Source organism: Phocoena sinus, chromosome 14 (genome assembly GCF_008692025.1).
Source record: "Phocoena sinus isolate mPhoSin1 chromosome 14, mPhoSin1.pri, whole genome shotgun sequence".
NCBI classification, from domain to species: Eukaryota; Metazoa; Chordata; class Mammalia; order Artiodactyla; family Phocoenidae; genus Phocoena; species Phocoena sinus.
Window position 1 is genome coordinate 16,006,663 of NC_045776.1, and position 11,644 is coordinate 16,018,306.

Here is an 11,644-nt window from a genome sequence, read left to right on the forward strand (position 1 = left end):
TAATTCCCCAAGCCCCCAAGAAAGAAGGTCTGCAGCGCCGCTGCCATCACGTGACTTGGATGACATGGTCCCTCCTGCTGACGTCATGGTAACTGACCAACTCCATCCACAGTTGTGGAAAGGAGGGACTGTTTCCTATTCCTCAAATCTGACCTTGGAAGTGAGCAACCTCACGCAATATTGGTATATTCAGGAAAAAAAAATCGTGGTTGAGTTACTCAACATTTCAAAAGCACCATGTTGGCAAAAAACTTCAACAATAAACATTTGTTACACTTTCTCTCATTCATATACATAAATAAATGTGTGTATTTACTTTCTTGGCTGCACTATTTTAACATAAGTTATAGAAACCTTTCCCCTCAACACTTTCACATGCACTTCCTTGGAATAAAGACATTCTTCTATAGAAGTACAGCACCATCGTCACATGGTAATTCCCTAACGTCTAATATGCAGGTTATACTCAAGTTATTCCAATTGTCCCCAAAATGTCTTCTATAGCTGTTTTTTTTGAAAAACAATCCAACAAATGTTTATACACTGCATTTGCTTTTTATGTGTTCTTTAGTCTCAACCTTGGGGGGGGGAAACGAGGCTCCATATGTGTACATGTTTCAAAAATACTTAACACAATTCATTTGGTCAAATGAGATATTTTCCTCTGTCTCCATGAACTCCTGGAGAACGTGACCCCGGGAAGCACGTACCTGGGGGGTTGAGGAGCTGAAGGACCTCAGTGTGCTCCATTGTCTGCAGGAAGTCGCTCAGCTCCACGACCGTACAGCCTTTCTCACCCAGCAGCTTCAGTAAACACAGGCTCGGGCTGCCTTCAGGCTCCAGGACCTTAAGACAACACTGCTCCAAGTCTAGACAACTGCAAACAACAAATTTAATTCAAGTCAACAGATTTTCTTCACTATGACCTGCCTGCTATGTGTTTGGCCCCGTCATGGGTGTTGTAGAGAATACACAGCAAGTTGTTGCGTGGTGGGGAAAACGGTTTACATTACGAATGCTGCTGTCCCTTTAGACACGGTCTCCTAATGATGCTCATCTTGGACAGCAGAAGTTGGCAAACTTTTCCTGTGAAGTGCCAGAGAGTAAATGTTTTAGGCTTCATACGGGCCACAATGTTTTAGGCTTCATATGTTTTATGCATATTCTTTTCTTGATTTTTGTTTTGTTTTATAATTTTTAAAATATAAAAAAACATTCTTAGCTATACAAAAACAGGCAGTGCCCTCAATATGGCCCACAGGCTGTTGTTTGCAGACTCCTGTTCTACATGTTTCGACACAATTTTGTCTTAAAATCATGAGCTTTTCTTTCACAAGCATGTCTTCTTTACCCAACTAGATAACAGTACTCCTTGCAAGCAGACACCCTATCATATATATATATATATATATATCTTTTTAAAATCCCTCAATATCTAAAATTTCTTGCCCATATGAATTATTTATAACTGAAATGCCTGGAAGCCTGGATGGAAGGGGTCAAACATAATGGTACCACAGCTGTGGCAGAGCCAAGATTAGTTAGCAAGCTTTCATACGACTTAAAATATTGTTGGTCCACATTCACTTTGATCAGTTTTAGTAAAAGGCTGCCACAGCATTTATATCATGGTCACCCAAGATTTATAATTCTGTGATAAAGTAGGTTATTTCATGAAGAAAATGGATTCAACCAAAATAACTTCAATACTAATATTCTATCTCAAAGAACTGTTAGAATTAAATTAGACAATCCACGTAAAAAGTACTTAGCGCAGTGTGCACCAAATAAGAAGCACTCAATAAAAGCCAGCTCTTATTATGCAATAAAAATATGGGAATATTAAAAGGAGACTAAGGCCGCTTATTTCTAAAACTGTTTTAGCTTTTCCTTAAAAACTGTTTTTGACCCTGGACACCAGCCTCTGCCTCTGGACCCGTAAGGCCGAGGAGCCGCGGTCCGCAACCCTGAGCGCCAACCATGGGCCCGCGCCGCCAGATCCGCAAGCTCATAGTCCCAAGGAGGCGCGCCGCAAGCCCGGCTCCCGCCGCCCGCCCCCCCACCCCCTCCGGCCGGGCCCATCCTTAGGCACTTCCTCCCGTCAACTTGCTCGCCGGAGACATCGGGTTCTGAAGGAGATCCGAACTCTTCAGAAGAGCACACACGTGTTGTTAAAGGAAGAACCCCTTCTGCCGCCTGGCAAGAGAAATACGTGTTAAATTCACTCGTGGTGTGGACTTCAATTGGGAAACCCAGGCCCTGCTGGCCCTACAAGAGGCAGCAGAAGCGTTTCTAGTTCGTCTCTTTGAGGATGCCTATCTCCTCTCCTTACATGCCGGCCGTGTCACTCTGTTCCCGAAGGATGTGCCGCTGGCCAGGAGGATCCGAGGCATCAGGAAGGGCTCGGCTGAGCTCCTGCCGCCCATGACTCTGGATGATACCGGGGACTCTGCCCGTAACTAGGGCCAGATCCACGGAGTACAAGGTGGTGCCTGGACTTGCTGTCTCTGAGCAGAGCGTGCGTGTTGCTTTTGTAATTAGGTTTTCTTTAAGAAGAATAAGACTGCATGGCTTTCCTCTGTAACAGAGGTAATACATCACAGAATCAACACATTCCAAAAGTCCTGAGAATAATTTTCAGATGAAGGGACTCCAAGTTTGACTTCGCTTTGCAAATTATTCATACACCTGATGATTTGGAAGACACCAGATTTTCTAGGTTGTGAGAGAAAAGGATATTTACTGATTATTTTAGATCTTTCTGTACCATTTAAATTTTTTACCATATGTATATTTACTTTTATTTAAAACATAAGGGAAAAAAATAAGAGAAGACCACTTCAACCAGTTGCATGGAAGAGCCTGGCACGTCCAGCATGCAAATCTCTGTCCTTCAGATTGATTTCATCATCAGTGGCTGTAGCAAGTTCCTGTGTGGACTGTGCCTGCCAACAGATTATACAGCTTTTCAAAAACTCAATTGGGATGAAAACAGGAAATCGTTAAGGTTTGATGTTCTGGCTCCTTCTGGTAAATTCCTATCAAAATCATTCAGAAATTCTAGCTTGTAGAATTTATTCTTATTTGCAAGTCATAGACGATGTATCGTAATTTATACTGCAGAATTTTTCATTCCAGGACTTTTAAGAGCCTTTTCAATGTTCTTACAGGTATTTTTTATAACTCCCTTGTGGAGAGATAATAAAAATAATTCTTAAATGAGAAAAAGTTGAAGCAAAGTCACGATTATACAGAGATTATACTGTGTCCTTTGTGCGTTAGCATTAAGTTCTTCATTTGAATGCTTTGCCAACAGCCACAATTTAAACGAGAATTCAGGGATGTGTTTTTGGCTCTGGTGGAGTAGAGTGAGAGCAGATAAAAACCTTGCCCATCTCTTGTAACTGAAAGCAACTTAAGAGATCTCCAGAGAAATGGGAAGTGCCACCCGAAGACTTTTAGATATTGTGTGTAGTGAAAATGATTAGTGAGGGCGGACACTAATAATGATGTGTCAGCCAACTGAACTGAGAGACAAACTAAAGGGAAAAGGACCAAGTTCTGTTGTGTGATAGACTTTAACCCTTTGGAAAAACCGTTTCCTGTTCGACATCAACTCATTTTTATGTAGACACTGGAATAAAGCTTACCTATCTATGACTAAAATAAACAAACAAACAAACAAAAACTGTTTTTGAGAGACTCCCCTGGTGGCGCAGTGGTTAAGGATCCGCCTGCCAGTGCAGGGGACATGGGTTCGAGCCCTGGTCCAGGAAGATCCCACGTGCCGCGATGCAACTAAGCCTGTGCACCACAACTACTGAGCCTGTGCTCTAAAGCCTGCGAGCCACAACTACTGAGCCCATGTGCCACAACTACTGAAGCCCACACGCCTAGAGCCCACGCTCCGCAACGAGAAGCCACCACAATGAGAAGCCCGCGCACCGCAAAGAAGAGTAGCCCCTGCGCACCGCAACAAAGACCCAATGCAGCCAAAAATAAATAAATAAAGTAAATTTGTTAAAAAATTGTTTTTGAGTAATTACTGTTTTGGTAACCAGATAGTGTCCTCCAAAGCCTCCAGTCACTAGGTATTCTTTTCTAGGTATTCTAGCTAAATTTGTATATTCAATAGTCTATCCTTGTTAAATGTCAATAATCATATTACAGATCAACCGTTCCCAATTCTGGGCTGTACACTCTGGCAACACAATCTGAAGTCCATGGCAAATTGATAAAGTAAGGACAATAAGACTGCCTTTTACTCTAAGATTATCTTTCCTATTTTTAAAAGTGTCAAAGTGTCCTTTCTTTTATGAAATAATGGTGATTGCGATGGTAGCAAAAACAAAAGCTGAAGGTGCTGCTACAGTATTTTGTAAAATTTTCTTTTACTAGTCTCTGGAATACCCAAGGAACCAGTATTAGACACAATATAAGGATTACCCATTTTTCAAATAATTATTAAATATGAAATTTATAAAAACAAGGATGCTGTATGCTATTTTTTTTATGATTCAGAAAGGTTATCAAGATCTGATAACATGAAATTAAGATGCCATCTTGTCAAATGCAACCAAACGGTGCTTTAATCTTTATATTAATATGGAGAAAACTAAAAACAATTTTACTTTCCCCCCACCAAATGAAGAAAGATCAAATTGAAATAGACAACGACTTCTCTTCCAGTACAAGAGGCACTGGAGAAAAACAAGGTGCTCTCTCTTCTTTCCTTTTACTGATTTTCCACATGGGCACCGGCTTTCAGCTAAGATGATGTTTATACATACTCAACTTTTCTTTCTTTCCTTTTTTAGTTACATTCCTGTCAGGCTGTGCTTTGAAGTGGTTTCTACCAGCTCTAATTTGAAATTTCTGATTTAATTAAAAAGACTGCTTTCTTACTGAAACAAATAGACTTTGCTTTAAAAATAACCCTACATTTATCTTTTAAAAATGTATAATCAAATAGAACATATTGATATTATACACCTTTTAGGGTACAAACCATGGCACTGCTTTTAGATTCTTTTGTTTCTCTTGGTACACTTACACTTCAGAATCCTTATTCATTAATTCAACAACTACTTATTAATCACCTAAAATAGGACAACCATTTTTTCTAGGTATTTTTCTAGCTGCAAACAAAATCGCCCATCCTCCTAGATTTTTCTACAGGAGAGGGACAGATATGTATACACACACAGAGATCTGTGCATCCATCCATCCAACTGTCCTAAGTGCTTTGGAGAAAAACAAAGCAAAGCAGAGGGATAGGTAAGGCTGGAGCAGACGTAGAGGGTGATTTTAAGTAGTGTGATCAGAGAAGACCTCACTGAGAAGGTGACCTTTTTAAAAAAAATGTAATCAATGTTGTTTATTTTTAAAATTTTTATTGAAATATAGTTGATTTACAATGCTGTGCTAGTTTCAAATGTATAGCAAAGTGATTCAATTATACATAAATATACAAATATATTCCTTTTTTACATTCTCCTCCATTATAGGTTATTACAAGATATTGAGTATAGTTCCCTCCGCTATATACTAGGCCCTTGTTGGTTAACTATTTTATATACAGTAGTGTGTATATTTTAGTCCCAAATTCCTAATTTATCGCTCCCTCCTTTCCCCTTTGGTAACCATAAGTCTGTTTTCTACATCTGTGAGTCTATTTGTTTTGTAAATAACTTCATTTGTATCATTCTTTTAGATTCTACATATAAGCAATATCATATGATATTTGTCATTCTCTGTGAGAAGGTGACTTTTAAGCAAACACCTGAAGAGGTAAAGGAGCCTGTCTCGTGGGTCATCCGTGGAAAACACCTCAGGTTGAGCAAACGGCAAGTCCAAAGGCCCTACTGTCTTCAAGGAAGGGCAAGAAAGCATGTGTGACTAGAGCTGAGAGAGGGAGGGAGACACTAACAGGATATCAGTTCCAAGAGCTCACTGGTAGCTAACTGGTGTTTTTACTCTGAGATGGAGAAACAATGGGAGGATTTTGAACACAGGGAGGATAAGACCTGATTTAATGTTTTAAAAGATTCTTACTGCTATATTGAGAATAGACTGGGATGGGAGCGAAGCAGGAGGCGGAGAAGTTAGGCGGCCATTGGAACAATGCAGGTGAGAGATAATGGTGGCCTGGACCAGGGTGGTCGCAGTGGATGTAGGATTCTAGACACATACTGGAGGTATGGCAGAAGGGATTTGCTGATGCAGTGGATGTGGTATATAAAAGTGGAGTCAGGAATGACTCTCAAGTTTCTGGCCTCAGCACCTGGACAGATGTAGTTGCCCTTCACTGAGATGCAGAAGACTGCAAGAGAAAGAGGTTATGGCGGAAGACGTGTTAAGTTTTGGACGTGTTGCATTTAGGATGTCTATTAGTCATTCAAGAGGAGATCTACATGAATGAATCCAGGAGTTCAAAGCAAAGACATGGGCTGAAGCTAGGAGGACTTAAGGATAACACCAAGGTGGGGATGAGGTGAAGAAGTCTAGACAAAGAGATACAACGCCTAAGCTCTAGGGCATTCCAAAAATCCAAAGATGAAGAGGTAGAGACTGAAGAGATAGGGACAGGAGGAAACCTTCCTATCATAAAGTGCTCGAGGGCAGGATTCCGTAGCTAAAAGAGCACCTTCTACACAGCAAGTATGCAGTGGCTGACTGTTTTCCCTGGTCCCAAAGCCCCATCTCTAAGCTCCCTCCTTCATGGAATTTACACACTGTTAGAGCCTCCTGAAAGTTCTGCCATCTTTGGGGCTTGAACGTTCCAAGCCTCCGCAGAATTCACACTGCTTGGGCAAGACACTCAGAACCTGTGCTTATCTACACTGACAGCAAAGGCCACTCAATATTCAGGCAGTCTGGAATGGAACTAGGGCTGAGTTTGTTTAGGGCACTCCCACATGTTCATGTTTTGGGAAACTAAACTATATGTAAGGATTTATCCTGAATCACCAATAACCATCTGGAAACACTCCTTATCCCTGATGGGGCAGTTCAGAAGGAACTCCTGTGGCTTATTTATTAAATTCTTACCTAGTCTGAGGAAAGTTGTATAGAGTGAGGAAAAAAAGTGAAAAGAAACAGAATAGGCAACCTTCTGGGATTTTAGGGCTGTGAATCCAGCGACTCTGCAGAAAGCACTGCACATCCTCGTGGGAACTGTCATCCATTTGGACTAGATTCACTATAATTCCTGTGTTTGACACTAGAGAAAAATGCCTTTTGGACCTTTTACTATTGTAGATGCTCTTTTGCCATCGGTATGAAATCGTTTTAAAATCACTGTTTTAGTCTTAAATAGAAAAAGCACCGCCAGCTTACCTTGCCCCCTCAGTTGTCACTCCCCAGCCTCCCAGTTCCCAGGGCTAACCTTTTGTTAGGTCAGTTTAATTCTTCTGATCTCAACAGGTATGTGAGCTTAATGTTCTCCAGTTATCCAACCTTCAGGGTGGCCTCCACTTTGCCCAGCACAACTAACCTACTCTGAGCTAACCTTCACCATCCTGGAAGGCTGGCCAAACTCATCTGTCTCCAGTAAACTTCCCACCCTGAAATCCCCAGCTTCCACAACTTCATGCCCTTTGTTGCTTGTCTCCTCTTGCTGGGCAACTGCCCTCTTTCCATACTACCTTCACCAGAGAAGTGGTCTCAAATTTTTCCATTAGTTCCTCAAACAAAGCTAATACCATTCTATAGCCTTTAACAAAACTTAACTGAAGGCTTAGGGAGGAAAACTGAACACCTGATGTCAGGTATCCACTACTTTTAGATTCCATCAGCCATGCCTCTTCAGTGGCAGGGCCTTACTGATGTTCTCCCTCCTTCATGGCCAAATAGGAGTGCTCACTTCAGGAGAACCTTCTTCAGGAAAGGCCAGAGCCTTCCCTAACTAGAGTAGTAGTTAATTTCACAAATTAACCAATCACAGATCTGGTAATCTGACCCCGCCCCCTGCCCACAAAGAAGACAACTGTTTATGTTATTTTAAGTCTAGAAATTCAGAAATCTATGGATGTAGAATAATAGTATGTATCTTGGATTTTCTTTGCACAGCCAAAAGCACAATGTATTCTTCCTAGAACAGAAAAAAAAAAAAAAGGGGTGTACTTCCCTGGCAGTCCGGTGGTTAAGACTCTGTGCTTCCAATGCAGGGAACATGGGTTCGATCCCTGGTTGGGGAACTAAGACCCCACGTGCCGTGCAGAGTAGCAAAAAATTAAAAATAAAAAGAGAAAGAAAGAAAGAAAAAAGTATGCCATCTGCTCAACTTTGCAAATTTACCACTTCTTGATTCCATCCTCACATCATTACTCCACTGAAGAGCCAAATAATCCCAAATCATTATTATTCTGGTTTAACCTCAAACTCTTTGAAACTCAAGGTTGTGGTGAGAATTAAATACTTACTACATTGTCTGTTATATATATTAAGTGATTAATAAATGATAAAAACCCACTGTGATTATTCACACCCAACATAGCATCTAACATATTATTTGTGATTGTCTCAGAATAACAGTCTATTACTGCATAAGCCCTTATAAGTAGGAGCTAAATATCTGACATCGTTTTATCTTCTGAAACATTTGCAAAAATCAGGCACTCAAAAAACTTAATTTTGAATGAATGGTTCCCCTCTCAATTCAAAATTATTTATAGAGTGTCTAAGATAGGTTCTATGCATAACATATAGGATCTTAAATCTTCTTGTTCTCGAGGAGTTTATAAAGACATGTACAAATAATTATACAAGACAAAGTTTGGTTATATGAGAAGTTAAAAAAACTGCTAAGGGGTTCAAAGGCAGACCCAAATCGTAACAGTGATCTAGAGCAGTGGTTCTAAGTGTAGTCTGGGAAGCCCTACTGCAGTTCCTGAGACCCTTTTCACAGGATGCCCAAGGTCAAAATGAGTTTTCATAATAATACTAAGATGTTATTTATTTTTTTCATTCATTCTCTCAAGAATGGACATTGGCATATCCAGTGTTACCTGACCTGTGACAGTGCAACAGACTGAGTGCAGAAGGACATAAAAGGTGCCGGTTCTCTGGGATTAAGCCAAGACATTAAAGAGATTTTCAAAATGTAAAACAATGCCACTTTTCTAACTAAATCTTTTGTTTTGGAAAAGGTTGTTCTTCCACAAAAACACGTCATTTCTGTTAACATGTAATGAATTATTCTCTTTAAATATTAAAAAATTGTTAATTTTAATTTCTAATACGGTAAATATCAGTATATGTTGTATGTATGTAACATATAGAACCCACGTTAAAAACTCTCGGGCAGGCGGGGGGGGGGGGGCGGTTTCCCTGGCAGCGCAGTGGTTAAGAATCCGCCTGCCTATGCAGGGGACACAGGTTCGAGCCCTGGTCCAGGAAGACCCCACATGCTGCGGAACAACTAAGCCCATGCGCCACAACTACTGAGTCTGCGCTCTAGAGCCCGTGAGCCACAACTACTGAAGCCCTCACGCCACAACTACTGAAGCCTGCGTGCCTAGAGCCCGTGCTCCACAATGAGAAGCTCACGCACCACAACCAAGAGTAGCCCCAGCTCGCCGCAACTAGAGAAAGCCCGCGTGCAGCAACGAAGACCCAACATAGCCAAAAATAAATAAATAAATAAATAAAACCCAAAAACTCTCTGGGGTTCTCAATAATTCGTAAGAGTGTAAACGAGTCCTGAGAGTCTTAAGCCCAGTTCCAAGCCTGGTAATAGGAAAATGGTTTAATGTTCATGGTGAAATCAGGAAGAAAACCTGGCAAGTTGGTTTGATGGAGGAAGACGGTGAGTTTAGTTTCTTTCTTTCCCACTATCCTTCTCTCTCTACATCTCCATTAAAACCTTCATGAATTCCTGCACCTCAAACCCTTCACCTTCATTATCTACCTGCACGTCCCCTTCCTAACCTCCCTTAGGTCTTCTAGGTCTGTGTATTTTAATCTTTTGGAATTACCGCCCTAACGTAATGGTCTCCGGATAGCTTTCTTTATATTCTCCTTGGTCAACCTCGATTTCTCTCTTTCAGCTAAAGGGAAGGAGAGTAGGAAAAGGATGTGCACTGCCGGAGTCCAACCTCGAATCTCTGCATTCCCAGGACTTTCCTGGGTTCAGGCTCTCTGTCTGGAAGGTTACTGAAGTTCTCCCACCTCCTTCCCCCCGCGCTCCTTACCCCCAGCGGCCCCAGCACCATCTCAAGTGGCCCAGCTGTTTTCCAACCTCACCCATCGCCGCGTCCGCCCTCCCTCTCCCGCGCCCACTTCACTCTCCCCGCGCGCCCCCCGCCCAAGTACGCCCCCACGTGACCCCGCCCCGCCCTTACACCCCACCCCACCCCGGGCCCCGGTGCCGCACCTGAGCCGGAGGCGCCCCCGACTCCCTGCCACCTCGGCCAGCCTCCTCCATCCCCGGCCCTCGGGCGCTCGGTCCAAGCTCCGGCCCAGCCTCCGCAGCAGCGGCTCCGGAAGGCGGTTGAGGGTCACGCCGGCAGCTGCGGGGAGCGGCGGCCCCGAGGGCGCGGCCGCCGGCGGCTGCGAGGCCAGGGGCGGCGGGGCCTGCAGCAGCTCCCCGCACAGCGACATGTCCCGCGCCGGCGACCCCGCGACAGCCGCTGCTCCCGCCGGCCGCATCGCGCACTTTCCGCTCGCCCCCTCGCTCGTCGCGGCGCCGCGGAGGCAGGGGCGGAAGGACTAATTGGACGGCGCTGCACCGTGCTCGGAGGAGGAAGCTCCGCTTCTCGCCCCGCAGAGCCAGGTTTGCCTGGGTGAGTCGGGCCGGCTGGCCGCGCTAGCGGCTCCGGGGGCGGGGCTGCCCACTGCGCGCGTGCGCGCGGCCGCGCACCTCCCCCCGCCCTTCGCGCCGCCTCTTCTGGGCCGCGGCGAGGCGCGCGCTTCAAACCCGGTTGGGAGGTGGAGTCGTTGCTGAGCAGGAAGGGTCGAATGGTGGCAGCTGGAGGAGGAAGCGGTGGAGGAACTACGGTCGGGCGGCACCACTATGGCGAGGAAGCCTGTGGCGTCGGGGCTTCCCGAGGCTGTGGGAGGAGGGTTGCCTCACGCCAAGGAGGGGAGCACGTGGCTTTCCATCGCCGGCGGGTCCGCTCCTCCGGAGGCGCGCTCTGCTGACTCAGTGGCTTGCGTGTGCCCGGCGACGCCACCAGTACCCGCGTTGGGCAGCCTCAGCGGAGGCTTCCTCGTTTTAGGATTAGATGTGTATGGCATTGCTAAGGGAAGTGGTGCTAGAGATCCAGATACTCAATGGAAATTGCCTGAAATCTGTGCCTAGACTTCAACAATAACAACAAAACTGGGCTATGGTGTATTTAAACCTAATTCGATCTTGGAAATGATTGTTTTTAGCAGGAATCACCTGGGTTCCTCCGAGTCAGACTGCCATCCAGAATCTTCATAAATCAGAGCAGACAGCTTTATAGAGGTTGCCCTTCCCTGGAAGGACGCAGAATAGATGAAATAACAAATGCAGACGCACCTGAGCTCACTCTCCCACTCTTAGCGATATTCGAGGCCACTGCCCCATTGAAAACTAGAGGATAGTTTGGGACAAAAGCGAGCAAGTAACTTATAAAGTGTGACTAGCCAGGTAGCCCCCAGACAGGTTTCCTGGCCC

General features: G+C 44.2%; 1 protein-coding gene and 1 pseudogene across 2 annotated transcripts in view; one reads left to right on the forward strand and one right to left on the reverse strand.

Annotated features, from left to right (window-relative positions):
* MALT1 (MALT1 paracaspase) overlaps window positions 1–10,787 on the reverse strand; it is a 59,778-nt gene extending 48,991 nt beyond the window's left edge. For both annotated transcript variants that reach the window (XM_032654274.1, XM_032654273.1), the window contains exons 1-2: window positions 10,376–10,787; window positions 711–877 (exon numbers count right to left, since the gene is read on the reverse strand). In XM_032654274.1, the coding sequence (XP_032510165.1) occupies window positions 711–877; window positions 10,376–10,650 (442 nt within the window). In that variant the 5' untranslated portion in view covers window positions 10,651–10,787. The remainder of the gene's footprint in view (window positions 1–710; window positions 878–10,375) is intronic.
* On the forward strand, window positions 860–2,784 carry LOC116765095 (annotated as a pseudogene).
* Window positions 10,788–11,644: the final 857 nt, after the last annotated feature.